This window comes from Hipposideros armiger, unplaced genomic scaffold (assembly GCF_001890085.2).
Source record: "Hipposideros armiger isolate ML-2016 unplaced genomic scaffold, ASM189008v1 scaffold_17, whole genome shotgun sequence".
NCBI classification, from domain to species: Eukaryota; Metazoa; Chordata; class Mammalia; order Chiroptera; family Hipposideridae; genus Hipposideros; species Hipposideros armiger.
Window position 1 is genome coordinate 8,121,750 of NW_017731367.1, and position 20,765 is coordinate 8,142,514.

A 20,765-nucleotide genomic window follows, 5' to 3' on the forward strand; every position below is an offset into this window, starting at 1 on the left:
CCCTGCTGCACAGCCTACGTGGAAAGAGGCCTCCTGATGAGCCTCGGCCAGCCCCTCCCAACTTGCTCAGTGCACCAGCCAGGCTCATCCTGGGGTCCCAGCATGCCTACCTTCCAGATCAGTAACCAGCTCCGTCTCCTACCCCTCCACCTCATCTGTGACCTCCTAGCCCACCTAGCCGCCAGCCCCACCCTCTCCTGGAGGTAGCCTGTCACTCTGCTAGAGGCTGCTGACCCCCACACACACCCGCCCCAGCTTTGTGTCCACCCCTTTTCTCTGCTCTGGCGGCTAACTTCACCGTTAGCCTGTGCGTTGCTTCTTGCTGTTTCCTCTTGGGAGGCCATCAGCTCAAGGACAGGGACCTCCGTTCCTGGGCACATCCCAGGTGCCTATTGGGGCTGTTTGCACGGCAGTCGTGGCAGCCATGGGAATGGTTGGCCTGTAAAGTCCTCCATCTATTGGAGGAGCCACGGGGCAAACATGCAGGGAAGGAGCAGAACCAGTGTCTTCCGGCTAGGGAAAGTGGAGAAGGGACCATCAAGCGGGGCTCAGCCAGGCTGAGGCTAAGGGTGGGCAGGGGCCCCCTGAAAACAAGATGTAGCCCCTGGTCTGGCCTGAGCATCGTCCTGTGCTTTGCCAGAGGCTGAAGCTGGGCTAGGGGGCCCTTCATGCTCCTGAGGGCCCCGTCATCATCATCGCTGACTTGCCTGCCAGCATCTGCACATCAGGCAGAGCTCCAGGGCTGGGCCATCTCTGGCCCCACACTCCCAGTGTGTCAGCCACCTAGTGCTCAAACATGAGGCGCAGTTAGAAGCTGCACTGTCTGGCATTGTGATAACTCTATGAGTCGGCCTTAATGGTTTATGCACACGTACATGCGCACACACTCGTGAATCTGTGTTAACCAGCTACGCCTCTGGCAGGGGAATCTGAACAGAACCAATCATACACTTGAATACATGTCAGTGTTTGAACAGCCATTCTTTTCTCAAAAAGAATAACATAAGTGAGACAAACATGCAAGAGAGCTACCACTGGCTTATGTTTTTACTCAGAACTAAACCCCTTCAGGAATTATGGACAACAACCACGTGACAATGTTAACTGGAGCAGAAGAGAGCAAGTGTTAGGAATGTGGGTGACATGGCTGACCGACATGTGCTCACACTGTGCTTCTTGCAGTGCACGGGAGCGGATGAGGCCTATTTTATAGCAAAGGAGATTCTCGCTACAGAACGAACATACCTGAAGGATTTAGAAGTTATTACCGTGGTATGGAACTCAAGTCCTTATTACTTTGATTTTCTTTTTTTTTTTTTAAAGATTTTATTGGGGAGTTGGGGGAGGGGAACAGCATTGGGGAATCGGGGAAGGGGAACAGACAACTTGCTGTCCTTTTGTTCTTCAGTCTAGCTGTGGAGGACACTGCTTCACTGGCCCATGTTGGTATTATGATCATTGCGCTCTTCCCAGGTGAGGCAGTCAGTCGCTGGCCATGAGACGGCCACTCTTGGCGGCTCTCGCAGGCTGCCGGCTGCTCACACTGGCTGCCAGCCACTCACGGTAGCTCACGGCAGTCCACTGCAGCCCCACTGCAGCCTACACTGTCGCCGGTGACTCACGGCAGCCCAGCTCCAGGTCGAGCTATTGTTCACAATCTTAGCTGTAGAGGGTGCAGCATCACTGGCCCTCATGTGGGATCCGAACTGATGGTCCTGCTGCTCAGAGGTCATGCTCCCAAGCCAACTCTTAACCAATTGAGCCACTCAGCAGGCCCCTACTTTGATTATCTTAATGCTTCTCAAATCTAAACCAAGGACAGAAGAGCCCTCGTAAGAAATAGCTCTTGGCCATCATGGGATCTAAGTGTACATGTTTGGTGAAATATATTTGCCTTAAAAACATGTTTAGGGGCAGCCGAGTGGCACGTTGGTTAAGAGCTGGCTTGGGACGCCAGCTCTGTGCATCAGGGCCCCGATTCGGATCCCACATGAGGGCCTGTGACACTGCCCTCTACAGCTAAGATGGTGAACAACAACTCAACCTGGAGCTGGGCTGCCATGAGTTGCTGGCGATGGCATAGGCTAAAAAAAAAAATGTCTAAGGTCAGAATGTTGTGTCCAGTTCTTCGTAAAGCTGGGAATGTATCCATTTGAAGCTTTTCATACAGGATTTTTTGCTTATATCGTGAAAATTTGGTGATCAACCAAGAGGACAGCTGTAGCACTGATTTGAGCTGTCCTCACAGGGACTCTGGGGTCAGTGCTTGATGTCCTATGGCCACAGACCCTCAGGGCTGAGCTCCTTCAGTCACCATGAACTCTTCCCGCAGTGGTTCCGCAGTGCAGTGGTCAAGGAGGACGCCATGCCAGCAGACCTGATGACCCTGGTCTTCTCCAACATAGACCCTATCTACGAGTTCCACAGAGGCTTCCTGCATGAGGTGGAGCAGCGGCTAGCACTCTGGTAATACCCTGCACACACGGGCCCTGGACCCCAATGTGGGCAGCCCCACGCTCTGGGCCCCTACGTGGGCAGCGCCACCCTCATCACCATCACTGCTTTCTGGAACTTCCTGGCTTCAGAAACTAATTCACAAGAACCATTATTTCATTGAAGTCTATTTTTAACACTTGTGGGGAGGAGTAGGCATGCAACAATCACTTTTATTCATCCTATGCCAGAAGAGTGAAAAAGAAAGTTAAAAGTCGATGATCCTGTTTTTGCCTGATTACCATCTTTCAAGAATGGCCAAAATGTAATCATTGTTTCTGTCAAGTACAGGCCTTCCCTGTGACGCAGCTCATTGCCCTCCTGGCTGTGACTAGAACAGCTGGTCACACTAGATCAACCGAAGTGAGTCTTACAAGATTTCATAAGATTTTGACCATGTTTTTCCATCTCAGGGAAGGACCTTCCAATACCCATGCCACAGACAGTCATCAGCGAATCGGGGACGTCCTACTCAGGAACATGCATCAGTTAAAGGTAGCTCGGGTTTGTGTGGTGACTCCAGGCCTAGCAACTGATGGTTTGAAACCAGCATACCCAGAGGATTGTGACCCTTCAGGATAGCATTTCCCTTAGGACAACATCCCTTCAGGGCAGCGTTCTCCTCAGGACAGCATTCCACTGAGGACAGTGTGCCCCTCAGAGCTGCATTCTTTTCAGGATAGTGTTCCCCACATGACAGCATTCACGTCAGGACAGCTTTTTCCTCAGGGTAGCGTTCCCTGCAGGGAAACATGCCCCCTTAGGACAGTGTTCCCCTCAGGACAGCACTCATCCCAGAGCACCGGTCCCTCAGTAAATTGTTCCCCTCTGGACACTGTCGCCCTCACAACAGTGTTCCCTTCAGGGAAGCTTTCCCCTCAGGACAGTCTTCCCCCTCAGGACATGTTCCACTCAGGACAATGTCTTCCCCAGGCCTCAATCTCCTCAGGACAGTGTTCTCCTAGGACAGCACTCCCCTCAGGAGCGGACAGTGTTCCCCTCAAAAACATTCCTGGCAAGACAATAACTTACCAGGACAGTGTTGCCCATAGCTGAGTTCCCCTCAGGACAGCACTTATGTCAGAGCAGCTTTTCCCTCAGGACGGTCTTCTCCTCAGGAGAGCATCCCTCTTAGAACAGCGTTTTCCTCAGGACAGTGTTCCCCTCAGAGCTGCATTCCCTTCAGGACAACATTCTTTTTTTTTTTTTTTTAAGATTTTATTGGGGAATTGAGGGAGGGGGAACATTGTATTTTTCCATGACCCATCAGCTCCAAGTCAAGTTGTCCTTCAATCTTAGTTGTGGAGGGCACAGCTCAACTCCAAGTCCAGCTGCCGTACTGGCAACCTTGTTGTTAAGAGCACGAGCTCTAACCAACTATGCCACCTGGCCAGCCCCCAGGAGAACATTCTTGACAAGACAACATCCTATCAGAACAGTTTTCCTCAGCTGAGTTCCCCTCAGGATAGTGTTCTCTTCAGGGCACCATCCCCCTAATAACAGTGTTTCTCTCCGGACAGCATTCCCCTCAGGACAATGTTTCACTCAGAGCTGCATTCCTCTTAGGACAATGTTCCTGACAAGACGACATCCTATCAAGACAGTGTTTCCATCAGCTAAGTTCCTCTCAGGACAGCACTCATTTGAGACCAGCTTTCCCATCAGGACAGTGTTTCCCCTCAGGACAGTGTTCCCCTCAGGACAGCATTACCTTTATGACAGCATTTTCTTGGACAGTATTCCCCTCAGAGAAATATTTCCCTCGGTACAGTGTTCCCCTCAGGACAGCATTACCTTTATGACAGCATTTTCTTGGACAGTATTCCCCTCAGAGAAATATTTCCCTCGGTACAATGTTCCCCTCAGGACAGTGTTCTCCTCAGAGCTGCATTCCCCTCAGAAGACAACATTCTGTCAGGACACTGTTTTCCTCAGCTGAGTTTCCCTCAAGATAGGACTCATCCCAGAGCAGCTTTTCCCTCAGGACAGTGTTCCCGTCAAGACAGCATTTCCTTCAGGACAGTTTTCTCCTCAGGAGAGTGATTCCCTCAGAAGAGCATTCACCTCAGGACAGCGTCCCCTCAGGACAATATTCTCCTCAGGACAGTGTTCTCCTCAGAGCTGCATTTCCCTCAGGACGATGTTTATAACAAGACCACATATTATTAGGACAGTGTCTCTGAGTTCCCTCAGGACGCATTTCCCTCAGGACAGTGTCCCTATCAGTACAGTGTCCCTCTCAGGACACTGTTCGCCTCAGAATAAAGTGCCCTGTCAGGACAATGTACCCTTCAAAACTGTTTGCCTCAGAGCTGCATTTTCCTCAGGACAGTGTTCCTCCCAGGACAGCACCCTTTACAGGAACATTTCCTTCAGGGCAGCATTCCCCTGAGAAAGGCATACAATTCAGCTCAGGGTTCCCTTCAGAGCAGTGTTCCTCTCAGGACAGTGTTCCACTCAGAGCTGCATTTCCCTCAGGACAGCATTTCTGACAAGACAACATCCTATCAGGACAGTGTTTCCCTCAGCTTAGTTCCAACCAGGGCAGCACTGATCTCAGAGCAGCTTTTCCCCCAGGACAGCGTTTCCCTCAGGACTGGATTCCTCTCAGGACTAGATTCCCCTCAGGACAATATTTATTACAAGACAGATCTTATCAGGACAGTGTTTCCCTCAGCTCGGTTCCCCTCAGGAAAGAACTCATGCAAGACCACCTTTCCCCTTAGGACAGTGTTTCCCTCAGGAGAGTTTTCCTCTCAGGACAGTGTCCCCCCTCAAGACAGTATTCCCCTCACAGCTGCGTTCCCCACAGGACAACATTTCTGACAATACAACATACCATCAGAACAGCCCCTTCCTCAGTTGAGTTCCCTTAAGGACAGGACCCATCTCAGAGCTGCATTCCCCTCAGGACAGTGTTCCTCCCAGGACACCACCCCTTTTACAGGAACGTTTCCTTCAGGGCAGCATTCCCTTAAGAACGGCATACGATTCAGGATGGCATTTCCTTCAGCTTAAGGTTTCCTTCAGAGCAGTGTTCCCCTCAGGAGATTGTTTTCCTCAGAGCTGCATTACCCTAAAGACAAAGTTCCTAACAAGACAATGTTCTACCAGGACAGCGTTTTCCTCAGCTGAATTCCCCTCAGGACAGCAGCTGTCTCAGAGCAGCATTCCCCTCAGGACAATATTCCTGACAGGACAACCTCCTGAGCTCCCTTCAGGACAGCACTCATCAAATACCAGGTTTCCCCTTATGTCACTGTTCCCCTCAGGACAATAGTCTTCTGAGGACAGTGGTTCCCTGAGAACAACATTCCCCTCAGGGCAATATTCCTGACAAGACAACATCCTATCAGGACAGTGTTTCCCTCACCTGAGTGCCCCTCAGAACACTCAGAGCAGCTTTCCCCTCAGGACAGTATACCCCTCAGGGCAGCATTTTCTCTAGGACAGTGTTTCCCTTCAATACAGCACTCATCTCAGAATAGCTTTGCCCTCAGCACAGTACTTCCTTTAGGACATTTTCTTCAGGACAGTGTTTCCCTAAGGACAGCATTCGCCTCAGGATAGTTTCCCCCTCATGAAAGTGTTCTCCTTAGGACAGTGTTCCCGATTAGACAATCTTTTATTAGGACCATGTTTCCCTCATCTGAGTTCCCCTCAGGAGAACACTCATCTAAGACCAGCTTTCCCCTCATGTCAGTGTTTCCCTCAGGACTTTGTTCCCCTGAGAGCATTGTTCCCCTCAGAGCTACATTCCCCTCAAGACAGAGTTCACCTCAGAGCAACAACTCCTTAGGACAGCATTTCCTTAGAGCAGGGGTCGGCAAATGGCGGCTCGCGAGCCACATGCAGCTCTTTGGGGACGTACATGTGGCTCTGAAGTAAAATTGAAAACGAAAATAAAACTATCATAGTTTCATTTATAAAATTCTTAAAGGCTATTATTCACATAATGGTGATTTCATTTGTTTTATGGCTCTCATATAATTTTTAAATTGTTGTGAGGCACAAGACTGGCTCTTCCGTCTCAAAAGTTTGCCGACCCTGGGGCCGGCTGAGTGGCTCAGCTGGTTAAGAGCTCGCTCAAGAGTTTGAGCTCTGAGCAACAGCGGCTCAATTCCCAGCCCGAGCTGAGCAGCCGCTGAGCTGCCAACAGGTAGCAGGATGGCTCAGCTTAAAAAAAAAAAAAAAAAAAAAAGTTTGCCGACCCCTGCCTTAGAGCATTGTTCTCCTCGGGACAGCATTTCCTTCAAGACAGTGTTCTCCTCAGGACAGCATTCACCTAGAGAAGTGTTTTCCTCAACACAGTGTCCCTTAGGAAAATATTTTCCTCAGAATAGAGCTCCCCTCGGAGCAGGTTTCCCCTCAGAGCATCATTTTCTTCAGAACTGCGTTCCCCTCAGGATAGCATTCCTGTCAGGACAGTATTTTTGTCAGTACAGCATCACCCTCAGTAGGGTGTTCCCCTCAGAGCCCATTTCTCATCAGGAAGTTACAATCCTCAGAGCGGCCTCAGAGAGGAAGAGTGTGCTGAGGGTTGGCTCCCTGAAACCTGTGCTGTGGCTCACAGTGAGTCATGAGCCCCTGGCCCGTGTGCAGTTTTGCTGCTCTTGCTGAGCTCAGCATTCTGGAGAGGCCTGTGTGGAGCCTGTCAGGGCTGTCATAGGGGTTTGTTTCCATTCTCCTTCTGGCCTCATAGTTCAGGGTTTTTCCCTGGAGGCGTTAGGGTTCCATAAAGGAAATGTGCCCGGGAAAGTGCCAAAGGGGTAACTCTAGGTAGCCCGGTCAGCACGTGGGCAAGGTGAGATGTCCTCTTGTCAGGACCAGTGTCACAGGTGTTGGAATCAGCAGGCTGTGCTTTCACTGTTCAGGGGTCTTGGTCTTGTGAAACAAGCCTGGGATGGGCCTGACCCACCCCCACGTCTGTCCTGGCAGCTTTGCGGCATCAGCCACGAAACTCTGGGGTCCCTCCCACCTCCGTCCCCCACCCACTTGTATCACTCCAAGTCCCCAAGCCTTCGCTGTTGTGCCCATTTGCTAGGCTGGCTACCATCTCCGTCCCAGGCCTGTCCCCCCTTTGACCCAATCCAGCCACACTCGTGACCGTCTTCCAGACCTCACTGCCTTCTTAGAAACCTGAGGGAGCTGCAGGATCACTTACTTCCGTTTTCAGATAGCCCCACCGGTTTTTACCCTGACATTCTTTTGGTTTTCTGAGCCAGGCGGTTATTTAGTAAGTTCTTTAATATTAGAAACCTTCCAGAAGATAGGGACTAACTGAGTCTGTCTGCGTAACATTCCAAATCCATACATGTGTGCACTTTGTACTGTCAGGAGTAAAATGTCAGGAGTAGACCTGGGTCGGCAAATGCTTTCCTCCACTCTGGAGTCCTGAGGGCAGAGCAAGAGCGCAGTTCGTTTCACCCTCGCCCAGAGCTCATGTTTGTGTCACACGAGGCGCCTTACAGCCCCCTCAGCCTCAGCTCTTCATCTGTAAAGTGCAGGGAAAGCCCTGTGTCCACTCACCACCTGAGACGTGCAGCCAGTCGGCAGTAAGTGCTGGTGAGCGGCTGTGGCCAAGCCCCCGCCCTCCTGTCTGCAATGAGGTTTGGCTGGGTGGCATCTCAGGGGGGGGCAGGATGAACTCCATGGGGGCTGGAAAGTCCCAGCTGACACACGCTGGGCCATTTTTCTCTGTTCTGCCCCATTGGAGTGTCCAGCTGGTAACTGACACCAACACCAGGAATGCCATCCAGACAGACAGGCTGTGTGCCACTGGACCCTCTCCCGGGTCTCCGAACCTAAAGTCCACCCTTTTGTGCCTCAACAGCAGTTTACCAGCTACTTCCAAAGGCACGACCAGGTCCTGACAGAACTGGAAAAGGCAACCAAGCGCTTCAGGAAGCTGGAGGCAGTGTACAGAGAGTTCGAGCTCCAGAAAGTCTGCTACTTGCCTCTCAACACGTTCCTGCTGAAGCCGGTCCAGCGGCTGGTGCACTACCGCCTGCTGCTGAGCCGGCTGTGTGGGTACTACGCCCCCAGGCACCATGACTACGCCGACTGCCACGGTGAGTACGGGCACCAGGCCCGTCCTGCTACGGCTGCCATGGCTGTGTGCTTAGGAGCCACTTTGGCAAATCTGAAGGCTTTGGCTCCCTTACCTGGGAAGCGCAGTGTGCTGGCTCCAGCCCCGAGGTCTGAGTAGGATGTGGGCAGGCCTGACCGCCACCCCCGGGCTGGTGGAGGGGAGAGGTCCTAGTCTTTAAGCCCCGCCACCTTGGGGCAAGACATAGGGAAGGACTGGTCACAGGGAGTGGGTGCTGTGACCAGGGAAGAGTCCCCACAAGTGCACCCTCAGGGTGACTTGCTGCCTGTGGGCATGTCTGTCCTGGAAGCCTTGCCTCCAAAACAAACATTTGGGCCAGGGTGGCCTGTTAAAAGTTTCTGACATAGATGTATTTTGTCATTTTTTTTTAAATTTGTGTTAAAAAGACAAAGGAATAAACCCTGACCTTTTCAACTTACAAATGTGACTTCTAATTGTAGTGTAATTTAGTGCAGGAAATGAGTTTATCAGAAGGTTTTTACAAGTAAACTTACCATTGTCATTGAAAGTATAAGATGAAAGACTAGCATTTCCTTCTCCCATAGTCTTAAGTGGGCATAAATAAGGTGCTTTTCTGATATACAAGAAACAGAATGAATCATATGATATTGACAACTCTCTTCTTCATTCTAAAAGCAAGTGTTGCGTGTTTGCTAAAAAGGAGAAGACAAAATTGTCAAAAACATTTCCAGGCATTTCCAAGGAAATAAATAAATGCAGCACATTTAAAATGCTCCCCATGGTCAGCCTTCTCCTGAAGTAGCTGTGGACGGGCAGTGCTGGGAAGTGGGGGTGGTCCCTCTCCAGGTCATCAGGGGAGGTCATGCCGGGCGCACTCTGTCAGGTTCTTCATCAGTAAAACCCATCGCATGGGCTGATGCCAAAACCAAATGAGGCTACATTTCTAAAAGTGCCTTGTAAATTGTTAACACAACATGGTATCGCTAACTGGCAACTAGACGGGTTTGCTTCAACCCCAGATGTCTCCAGAGGGCTACGAAAGCCCAGTTGATGGAGCTCAGCTGACCACAATGGTCAGAGCCCTTTCCCAGCACGGCACCCTCCCCAATTCCCCTCACAAGACAGCCTCTTGGGGGTGCAGATATTACCAGCCTTTTGGTCTTCCCAAGAGCTTGAGCTTGAACCTATTGAAAAAAGGGGGTACCTTTAGATTGGGGCTCAGAGAAGGTTGCCTTGTATCTTAATTTTGTCCTTTATTCAAATAAGGGTTTCCCAAGGGTTTGTTCCTGGGCCAGCCAGGTGCTAAGTGTGTGTTGACGATTTGTTAGCATCGCACTGATTCTGTGGAAACCCAGGCACAGGTGGCACTGTGGACAGCAGCCCTGCATCAGGCCTGAAGTGTGTCCACAGCTTCTGACAGCTTCCAAGGCCAGCCCAAGCGCCATGTGGAGCCCATGTGGCGGCAAAATCTTCCAGCCCTGCACTCCATGCACACACAGCATCTGAGAGCAAGGTGTCCCAGGGCGGACATGTGGGGTCAGCAACCTGCAGTGAATAAGCAGAGTGAAGAGAGTCCCTGCCAACAGCATGTCACTCAGACTTGAGCTGGGCCTGAGGGATGAAGACGCCTGGTGAGGGGCCGGAGCTCAGGAGTCTGCCTGGAGCCAACCCCAGGTGTCAGTACCTGTGGTGGCATCACCAAGGCTCTTAGAATGTGTCATTTATGAAGGAGTAACTCATCTCCCTATGTGCTTCCTTATATGACTTTATCTCAGAGCTGTGAGTCAGGTGTTGTCCCCTCCCCTGAAGAGGAAATGAGGCAGCGGTCATACAACCTCAGTCTAGCAGACTTTTGGTCTAGAACCGAAAAGGCAGGCAGAGCTGGGGAGGTGGACACCTGCCGTGGTTCATGGGACCATGAGGCACTGTAGCCAGGCCGTCAGCCGCAGTCCTGATAAGAAGATGCAGGGTCCCCATGAGTGGCTGCAACAAGGAGACAAGGAAGATGTGGTCACTGCACCCCTAGTCAGGACCAGGTCTGGCCAAACAGCTGTTCCCAGGGTGGCCTGGTCAGGGCTCTGAGGACCACTCTCGATGTCTGATTTTCTATCTCGTCTGAACATGTTTTCCTTCCTGATTCTAAATTTCTTTTGGGGGGAGGGGAACAGACAAGTTGCTGTCCTTTTGTTCTTCAGTCTAGTTGTGGAGGACGTCGCTTCACTGGCCCATGTTGGTATTGTGATCATTGCACTCTTCCCAGCTGAGGCAGTCGGTCACTGGCCATTGGACAGCGGCTCACGGCAGCTCATGCCGGCTGCCGGCGGCCGGCTGCTCACGCTGGCTGCCGGCCACACACGGTAGCTCACGGCAGCCCGCTGCAGCCCCACTGCAGCCTCCACCGTTGCCGGCCACTCACGGCAGCCCAGCTCCAGGTCGAGCAGTTGTTCACCATCTTAGCTGTAGAGGGCGCAGCGTCACCGGCCCTAATGTGGGATCCGAACCGGGGCCCTGCTGTTCAGAGCTGGCGTCCCAAGCCAGCTCTTAACCAACTGAGCCACTTGGCTAGCCCCCTGATTCTAAATTTACGTAACTTTGCTTGAATTATAAGATTAGCATCTGCTCCTCCATTCAAGGAGAAAATTACAATGCTTTAAAGGTGCAAATGATTTAGACTTTAAACTATAATAAATGATTTTCCCTAAAGAACAAATACTGTTTTGCCTGTAACATTAAATGGTTATTTACAAAGTCAGTTCTTTTTCCACGCCTGAGTCTTAGCTATTCAGCAGTGCAGGATGAACAAGTCCAAGTTTCAGGTCATGTGCCTGGTCGTCGAAAACCATGGGTGGTGGTCCTGTGAGGACTCGAATAGAATGTTTCTTGAATTAAAAGTGCCTTTTAAGGGCGACCAGTTGGCTCAGTTGGTTAGAGCACGGTGCTCGTAACACCAACGTTGCTGGTTTAATTCCCACGTGGGCCAGTGAGCTGCGCCCTGCACAACTAGATTGAAGACGATTTGACTTGGAGCTGAGGGGTCCTGGGAAAAACACACTATACCCCAATAAAGTTTTTTTAAATGCCTTTTAAAATGCCACTTCCTGGGCCGGCCGAGTGGTGCGATGGTTAAGAACTGGCTTGGGATGCACTAGGGCCCCGGTTCGGATCCCACATATGAGGGCCAGTGACACTGCCCTCTACAGCTAAGATGCTGAACAACAGCTCGACCTGGAGCTGGGCTGTGTGAGTCGCCAGCAACGGTGTAGGCTGCAGCCCCTGTGGCAGTGGGTTGCCATGGGCTACCGTATGTAGCCAGCAGCCAGCGTGAGCTGCCAGCAGCCGCAGTGAGCGGCCATCCAGAAGCCGGCGACTGATCTGCCTCACCCGGGAAGAGCGCAATAACGGTGCCAACTTGGGCCAGTGAAGCAACGTCCTCCACAACTAGACTGAAGAACAAAACGACAGCAACTTGTCTGTTCCCCTTTCCCCAATTTCCCAGTGCTGTTCCCATCCCCAATTCCCCAGTAAAAATCTTTAAAAAAAAAAATGCCACTTCCTGGCACAAAGTGGTAGGTGGGGGGTGTTCTCTATCCCACCCGTGACCCACCCGCCTGGGTGCCTATACTGAGAAGTCTCTTCGCACAGATGCCCTCAAGGTCATCACAGAGGTGACCTCCACTCTCCAACACAGCCTCGTCCGGCTGGAGAACCTCCAGAAGCTGACAGAGCTGCAGCGGGACTTGGTCGGCATAGAGAACCTCATCACTCCAGGCAGGGTGAGTAACTATTTGAGAAAATTTTCAAGCTGCTTACTTCATGGTTTTTTATTGAGATAATTCACATACCACAGAACTCATCCTTTCGAAGAGTGCCATTCAGTGGTTCTTAGTATATTCACAAGGTTGTGTACCCGTCACCACTATCTAATTCCGGAATATTCTCATTGCCAAAATAACCCCCATACCTGTTAGCAGTCACTCCATGCCTCTCTCCACTCTGCTTTGTCTGTGGATTTACCTGTTTGGCTATTTCCCCTAAATGCTGTCTTACAGTATGTGGCCTTTGTGACTGGCTTCATTCACTCAGCATCATGGTTCCCAGGTTCATTCATGTGGTGTGTTTCAGTGCTTCACTCCTTTATGTGCCTGAAGAGTACCCCCTTCTCTGGACATTTGTCTGCTGATGGAGACAGGGCAGTTTTCACTTTGGCTGTTGTGACTAGTGCAGCCGAGAACACTGTGTACAAGTCTTTGTGTGGACATGTGTTTTCAACTCTGGGTATCCTAGGAGCAGGATTCTTGAGTCATGGGGTAATTCTATGCTTAACATTTTGAGGAGCTACCAGAGTTTTCCAAAGGGATTGCACTGTTTTACATTCCCGCCAGGAGTACTGGGGGTTCGGATTTCTCCTTATCGCCTCTGTCTTCTTGATTCTCACCATCTGGTGGTCAGCATGTCCCTGATGGCGAACATCATGCATCTTTATGTGTTTATTGGTCATTTGTTTGCCTTCTTTGGAGAAATGCCCATTCAGACCCTCTGCCTACCTTTGAATTGGCTTTCTGTCTTTTTCCTTTGAGTTGTGAGATTCTTTATCCACTGTGGATGCCAGACGCTCACCAGAGTATTATTTGTAAATGTTCTCCTGTTTGGTGGGTTGTCTTTTCACTTTCTTGATGGCATCATTTACAACATGAAAAGTTTTAATTTTGATGAAGCCTAGTTTATCTGTTTTTTTCTTTTGGTTGGTGTCATAGCTAAGAACCCATTGCCTAATCCAAAGTGTGAAGATTTACCCCTGTGTTTTCTTCTAAAAGTTGTATATGGTTTAGCTCTTACATTTAGATTTGATCCATTTTGAGCTCATTTTTGTAGGTGGTATGAGGTAGGGGCTCAACTTCATTCTTTTCCATGTGGATGCCCAGTTGTTTCCACACCGTTTGTTCAACTGTCTTCACACCCTTGTCAAAACTCAATAGGCCATAGATGTGTGGGTTTAGTTCTGAACTCCCAGTTGTGCCCCAATGGGCTGCTTACTTTCTGTCACTAATGCCTTTTGCTTTGAACTCAGTACTGTCCACATAAGGCAAGTGCTCTAAGGGTTGCATGGGGATGTTTCCTGTCAACACAAACACACATGTAATGGAGTATAGATGTGTAAGTTGTGTTTCTGTGTGAGCCTGGTAGGAGCTACCGAGAGTGTGGGACCACGAGCTCAAAGAAACGAACTAGGACGGAAACACCTGTAGGGTCTGCCCTCCTGGAGTCGGGGCTTCCGGGGCCAGGACATCTCCGTTTCATGTCTCTCCTTGTCTGTGCAGCTCTGAGTGATGCTGCTGGCTGCAAGCTCCTGGAGGCCGGCAGGGCTCTTATTACACATTGTTGCTTCTCCTAGCGCCCCATGCAGTGACATACAGGTGTGGCCGCAGGGAACTGTCACTAAAGGGACAAATAAACAAAAGCAAGTAGCCCCACAGAGCAGGGGCCGTGTGGGCTCTGGGGACAAGGCTGGAGTTGCAGCTCTCTTTGGCCATGCAGCCTGGGCCCCACCTCTCTGAGCCGGAGGGTCCCGGGTGATGGCACGGACACTGACGTCAGCTGCTCGGCCAGCGCCTTGCATGAAGTAGCTGCGCTGTAATGGTTGTTATTAGTCAAAGCTCCAAAGCCCCTCTTCACACCCAGGGTTCCTGGTCCCCCTGAGTTATGTGTGTATCAGTCAGAGACAACCCACAGCAGGTGTTTCAGCAGAGGCATTTCAGAGCAAGGCTTGTCAACCAGGTAGAAAGTGGACAGCGAGGTGAAAGGTAAGAAGAACCATGAAGTATCAAGGGGGCGAGCTGTGGAGCAGGTCCCACGAGGGCCAGGGAGGGTGCCGAACCCAGTGGGGACTACGCCTGTGGACCTGGGGCTGCTGCTCGGGCTCCTAGGGGCTCTGCGGGGCAGTGAAGATGGCTCTGTAAGGGTGACGTGCTGCTCCAGCCTCGCGGTCCTGTCGCCTGTGGGAGCAGCACCAGCTCCGGGTTTGGAGTGAGGACTGGAGCTTAACAAGCGGCCCAGCCCAGCTGTGCAAGGGCGTTTGCGTACCTTCCTAGTTTTGTGGGGCTACTGCCTCGGTTTGGGCTGGTTTTCATCTTGCCGTGTCTGGATCTGTCCAGACTTCCTGTTTGTGCTTCACACAGTTCCTTTGAGGGCTGCTGTGGCAGGATCTTCACACGTGTTCTCAGGGCACGAAGTTCATGCACCTACTTGTCTGAAAGGAATAATAGGCAGTAAAAGGTCTCCAGAAACTGTCCAAACCGAAAGTCTTTGGGGTTGCCAGGACACTCACTTTCCACCCTCAGAACGGGTCGTTGGGGCCTGTTTGATATCTGTGCCCTCAGAGGCAGAGGTGCAGGGCCTGGACTGGCAGTGCTCCGGGACAGATGGGGAAACACAAGGATGTCCCCAGGTGCTGGGGACGCATTCAGGCTCTGGAGGGAGGGGCAGAGCCCTGTGGCTCTTCCTTTGCGGGCCCAGCCCTCCTCTTTCCACAAGACTGCGCGGGACACAGTATGGATGGCCCTCCAGCGGCTTCAGCCCCGCTAGCACCCCTGTGCTTCGGCTGTGACACCATTGAACACTAGGGACACTCTGTCCAAATGCAGCGCAGCTGCTAACCCGCATCACCGGCCAGCACTTGGTGGGGCCGGGTGCTCATCCTCCTCCCTCTTGTCCTCAAGCTGCTCCTGCCCAGTTTTTCCCAAAGCTGAGCCCAGATGGCATCTCCATGGCTGGACCTTCCACGAGCTTCTCCTCAACAAGAACCGTGCCCTTTGCTTTACATGGTGGCCCCCAGCGTAGCCAGCCTGCAGAGTGAGACGGCTTCAGGTACTCGGCAGACAGTCTGGGGACTGAGTTAACCCGGACAGGACCCGGGTGACCCAAAGGAGCAGGCAGGAGACAGGAAGGTAGAGAGGCACGGAGGGTCCTTGGGCGTCTGGGCAGGAGGGCGCCGCTGAACCCAGGCCTCCTCCGATGGTCTCAGAGAAGCACAGATGGTGACCTCGTCCTGTCTTGCAGGAATTCATCCGCGAGGGCTGCCTTCACAAGCTCACCAAGAAGGGCCTGCAGCAGAGGATGTTCTTCCTGGTAGGTGGGATGCCAGTGGTTCTGTGAGGAGAGCTGTGCCACCACGTTGGCCAGCTGGGCAGCCCCAAGTCAGACAGGAGCAGGTGAGGGTGGCAGGAAGCAGCTCTGGCCCGCCGCCTTCCTCATCCTGGCTTGTGGGCACCTGTGTGTGGGACGAGCGTAAGTCAGAGGCCTGAAAAGCGCACGCACCTGTAGCTGCAGGGCTGACTGCTCCTGCCTGTGGCCAGCTCGAAGGGTCTTGCTCTCCAGCTTTGACCCGGGAGCCGAGGCCCTCCCAGGGAGTCCCTGCTGCCACCAGGTTTCCTTTTATTCACTCCCTTCTCACATCCTGTCAGTAGATTCAGACTTGAGCCATTGGAATGAAGGGTAACTGGCCCGAGATGTCTGCTGCATCATGTGGTTACTAGTTACCTCTAGTCAGAAATGATTGTATGAATGAAATGTAAACCCCTTTTTTGCCAAAAATCTTCAGCAGGCTGACTAGATCCTATAACCCCATAAGGGCCATTGGAGCTGGAGTTTATCTGACAGTTAGGACGTTGAAACCTTGTTACTTGTTTTTGAAACGTGTTAATCTAAAGCTTCCCTGCTCAGTTCTCAGATATGTTGCTGTACACAAGCAGAGGTGTCTCGGGGACCAGCCACTTCCGGATCCGAGGCCTCCTTCCACTCCGCGGCATGCTGGTAAGTGTTGCGACGGGGCTGTGGGGGTCAGGCCTGCTGCCTCAGAGCACTGCCGGGCTCTTCACTCTGTTTCCACCTGTTGTGGTTACCCTGACGCCCTTCCAGGGCCTTCCAGACCCAGCCCTGGGGTCATTGCCAGCATCTGCTCACCTTGTCCACCTGCCACATGCCCAGGGAGCCCTGTCCCTTGTGGGAGACACAGTGAAAGACCCCAGGCGGGCACTGGGGCCACTCTGCTGCTGGAGAGCTAGGGGCTGACACAGCTTTTGAGAGAAAACTGAACCACCAGTTCTTAAAATTGTAGAGTTTTTACTTTTTTTGCTTTTACATGTGTATCTCCTTTCACTGACCATTTTTTGTTCTTCGTGGCATCATAACTAGATGTTACACACATACACAGGCACAGCTTTAAATGGCCAGACACCACCACCACTTGTGAGAGGGCAGCCGCAGTGCATGACGAGCTCGGGCGCTCCCAGGGTGTCTGGCGCCCAGTCTCTTCCCTCCACATCATGTGTTAGGTCCCTCCGCTGAGTCCGCTGCGTGGCCTTGGCCTCATGAAGAGTAACAAGCTCTGTGTCCGCTGCCTTGTTGCACCTTGGCCATTAGCGGTTCTGCTGTCCTGGGAGCACTGTGCGCACCACACGTCTGTGGGGGTATGTCCATGTCCCCCACCATCACAGGCGTGACTTACCCTATAATGTCTGTGATGAGCAGAAATTCTTCATTTTAATGTGATCCAGTTTTTAGGTCTTCTCCTTTGTGGTCAGTGCTTTCTGTGGCCCAATGAGGACACTGTTTGAAAGTCATGGAGAACCCTCACACACACATCCATGTGCTCTCCGTTTGCCCTCCACTGTAAGCCTACATTCCACCTGGAACCCATCTTTGGGAGCAGCAAATGTAGAAGACCAATTTCAGGTTTAGCCATAAAGTGTGCCATCGGCCCAGGGCACCTCACTGCAGCGAGCACCCCCCGCCGCGGCCCTGCCAGGCCTCCTGTCTGGGTGTCCATGGGTGGGGGCCTGACCACACTCTGCTCTGTCGTGCTTGGCCTGCCTGTCCCAATTACCGCAGCCCAGAGCAGTGTCCACCAGTGTTTTTCAAGGGCACCTGGCCCTTCTCGGCCCTGAGTGCCTCAGCACGGCCCCGCCTGCCAGCGAGCATCACAGCCTTCATGGGCGTCTGACAGGCCATTTAGCTTCTTTAGCTCTCAGCAAGGAGAATCAGTTTGAAAGAGCTCATCTGGGGCCTGCTAAGTGGCTCAGTTGGTTAAGAGCTCGCTCAAGAGTGTGAGCTCCGAGCAACAGGGTCGCCGGTTCAATTCCCAGCCCGAGCTGACTGCCACTGAGCTGCCAACAGGTGGCAGGATGGCTCAGCTAGGAAAAGAAAAAAAAAAGAGCTCTTCTGCCATCTCTGGAAGCAGATTTTAAAGTATCCTTTTAAAAATAACATTTTCATTGTAGAAAAAAATAACTGAAAATGTAAAACGAAAATAACTCACAATTATACCAGCCAGTAATGAGTAGTCGGCCTTTTGCGACATGCCCTCTGGTTTCAAGTGTGGATCAGTGTTTTACGGTCACAGTGGACCCAGCTTTACAAGCAGTTTCGTAATCTGCACTGGTTTCGTTCAGCACTTCGTCATGAACCTCCTCTCATGTCTCCTGTGCTTCTGCCACCTCACTGAGTAGAGATGGGCAGTGGATCGGGGAGCCAGGCCCCAGCTGGTTTACTTAACTGGTTCCCTGCACTGGGCATACTGGCTGATCTAGTTCTTCAGAATTAGAAATAACACCATTGGATCTGTTTTTCTACACATCCTTAATTATGGCCTTGAGATAAATTCCAAAAGGCATTGTTTGAGCATAGTATACACTTGGTTTCATGGTTCGAGTATGACTGCTACCTGGCCGTAGCACCATTTGACCATCCCAATGAGCGCATCGGAACCTGCGTCTTTCCCACGGCCTTGGGGAGCACTGGGGATGCTGCCTCCTCTTTTCCAGTTTGGAAAAGAGCCCTGGGCCAGTGCTGGGCCAGCCAGCAGGCCAGCTGAGTCTGTCTCCTGGCACTCTGTGCCCTCCCTCTAGGAGGTACTCGTGCATGTCTGTCACTCTGGTCTCCATGGTCTGTTAGCTTTTCATACACATCTGTGAAACATTTATAAAGATGCCAGCCAACCCTCACAGGTCACAGATGCTTTTCCCAGTCGGTGATTCCTTTTTCCTCTGCCTGCAGTTTGGTTTAACCTTGTAGAATTTAGACTCCATCTGGACGGGGACTGTGTTTGTCTTGTTCCTAGATCAGCATCTGGCACATACTTGTTGAAGGAGTGAGTATGCACGTTTTTATGTAGTCAGATCTGCCCATCTTTTCCTTAAGGGCTCGATACCAGCTCAAGAAGTCTTTTCTCATTTAATTAATCTACCTAAAATGTTTTGTTGGATATTATCAGATTGGTATGTAACATTTCCTACACATTGAGGTTGGTTTCCCATTATTCGTTGGATCCTTCATTTTCTCACTGACCTCAGAAGCTGCCTTTACCATATAAACAGCCAGTTGGCACACTTGGATTCTTTCTGGGCATTCTGCGTCATTCCTCTGCCCCAGTATCAGCCCCCACTCTCCCAATTTGTGGTATTATATGGGTGAGTAAGTCTCACCCCTTGTTCATCCTCCATTTTAAAAAGTTTTTTTGCTGTTCTCAAGTATTCTTCTAAATAAATTTTAGAATCATTTGGACAAACTCCTTCAAAAACCATCATCAGGATTTCTATTGAAATTGCATTACAGTCATGCGTCGCTTGATGACAGGAGTTATGTTCTGAGAAATGTGTCATTTGGTGATTTTGTCATTGTGTGAACTCTACAGAGGCAGGTACACACCCAGATGGCACAGTCTCCCACACATCTAGGCTGCATGGGACAGCCGCTGCTCCTGGGCCACCAGCCTGCACATTACAGTAGTGAATACTGTACACAATCGTGAGACAATGCTAAGCATTTATAGATCTAAACATAAAAAGTACAGTAACAGGCCGGCCGAGTGAAGCGTTGATTAAGAGCTGGCTTCGGATGCCAGAGGGCCCAGTTCGGATCCCACATATGAGGGCCAGTGACTCTGCCCTCTACAGCTAAGATGCTGAACAACAGCTCAACCTGGAGCTGGGCTGCTGTGAGTCGCCGGCAACGGCGTAGGCTGCAACCCCTGCTGCAGTGGGTTGCCATGGGCTACCATAAGCAGCCAGCAGCTGCTGTGAGCGGCCGTCCAGAAGCCAGCAACTGATCTGCCTCACCCAGGAAGAGCACAATGATGGTGCCAACTTGGGCCAGTGAAGCAACATCCTCCACAACTAGACTGAAGAACAAAAGGACAGCAACTTCTCTGTCCCCCTTCCCCCAATTCCCCAATAAAAATCTTTGAAAAAAAAAAAAAAGTACAGTAACAATATGGTATAAAAGATAAAAAATAATAGGGGGGTGGGGTGAAGATAAAAAATGGTTCACTTGTGTAGGGCACTTATCATAAATGGAGCCTGCAGACTGGAAGTTGCTCTGGGTAAGTGAGTGAGTGGGTGAATGGGTGTGAAAGCCAAGGACATGACTGTACACAAATATAGACTTTATAAACACTGCACACTCTGGCTACTGTAAACTTATAAATAAAGCAACATGAGATTAAATCAAGCACAAGAGAAAATAATGCAACCAAAAGACACAGTAGGGACCAGCTGAGTGGCTCAGTTGGTTAAGAGTGTGAGCTCTGAGCAACAGGGTTGCTGGTTCAATTCCCATGGGCCAGTGAGCTGCACCTGAGCTGAGCTGCCACTGAGCTGCTGCTGAGCTGCCAACAGGTGGCAGAATGGCTTAGCTGGTGAGAACACGTGCTCCTAACAAGGTTGCTGGTTCGACTCCCGCATGGAATGGTGGGCTATGCCCACCCGCAACTAAGATTGAACATGACACCTTGAGCTGAGCGGCCGCGAGCTGCTGACAGGTGGCCAGATGACGACTGGACTTGGAGCTGAGCTAGCTGTGCCCTCCACAACTAAGACTGAAGGACAACAACTGGGCTGTTCCCCTTCCCCAATTCTCCAATAAAATCTTTGAGAAAAAAAAAAAGATACAGTAAACATGAAACATGAGGCTATTGGTGGTATAACAGCACACTGTGTTATAGCAAACTTTTTTTTAATCGTAGAAAGGGTACACTCTAAAATAACGATGAAAAGTATATCATAGTAAATACATAAACCAGTAGCATGGTCGCTTGTTATCATCATCAGTGCACATACTGTACGTAACTGTATCTGCTACACATTTATACAGCCAGCATCACCTCAAGATGCGTGAGGAATGCGTTGTGCTAGGACGTTATGACAGCTGT

The 20,765-nt window shown here is 51.1% G+C and overlaps 1 protein-coding gene across 7 annotated transcripts in view; it reads left to right on the forward strand.

The window, feature by feature from the left end:
• FARP2 (FERM, ARH/RhoGEF and pleckstrin domain protein 2) overlaps positions 1-20,765 on the forward strand; it is a 102,000-nt gene that overhangs the window by 76,593 nt on the left and 4,642 nt on the right. For 4 of the 7 annotated variants that reach the window (XR_002122460.1, XM_019629647.1, XM_019629656.1 and 1 more), the window contains exons 15-21: positions 1,183-1,272; positions 2,333-2,466; positions 2,907-2,988; positions 8,327-8,564; positions 12,206-12,336; positions 15,620-15,688; positions 16,283-16,372. Coding sequence is in view for 5 of the 7 variants with exons in the window: in XM_019629647.1 (XP_019485192.1) it covers positions 1,183-1,272; positions 2,333-2,466; positions 2,907-2,988; positions 8,327-8,564; positions 12,206-12,336; positions 15,620-15,688; positions 16,283-16,372 (834 nt within the window). In the remaining 2 variants the exon portion in view is untranslated. Of the gene's footprint in view, positions 1-1,182; positions 1,273-2,332; positions 2,467-2,906; positions 2,989-4,013; positions 4,250-8,326; positions 8,565-12,205; positions 12,337-15,279; positions 15,428-15,619; positions 15,689-16,282; positions 16,373-19,250; positions 19,471-20,765 lie in introns of those variants that run through there. The other 3 variants (XM_019629666.1, XR_002122466.1, XM_019629689.1) reach the window with 3 other exon arrangements.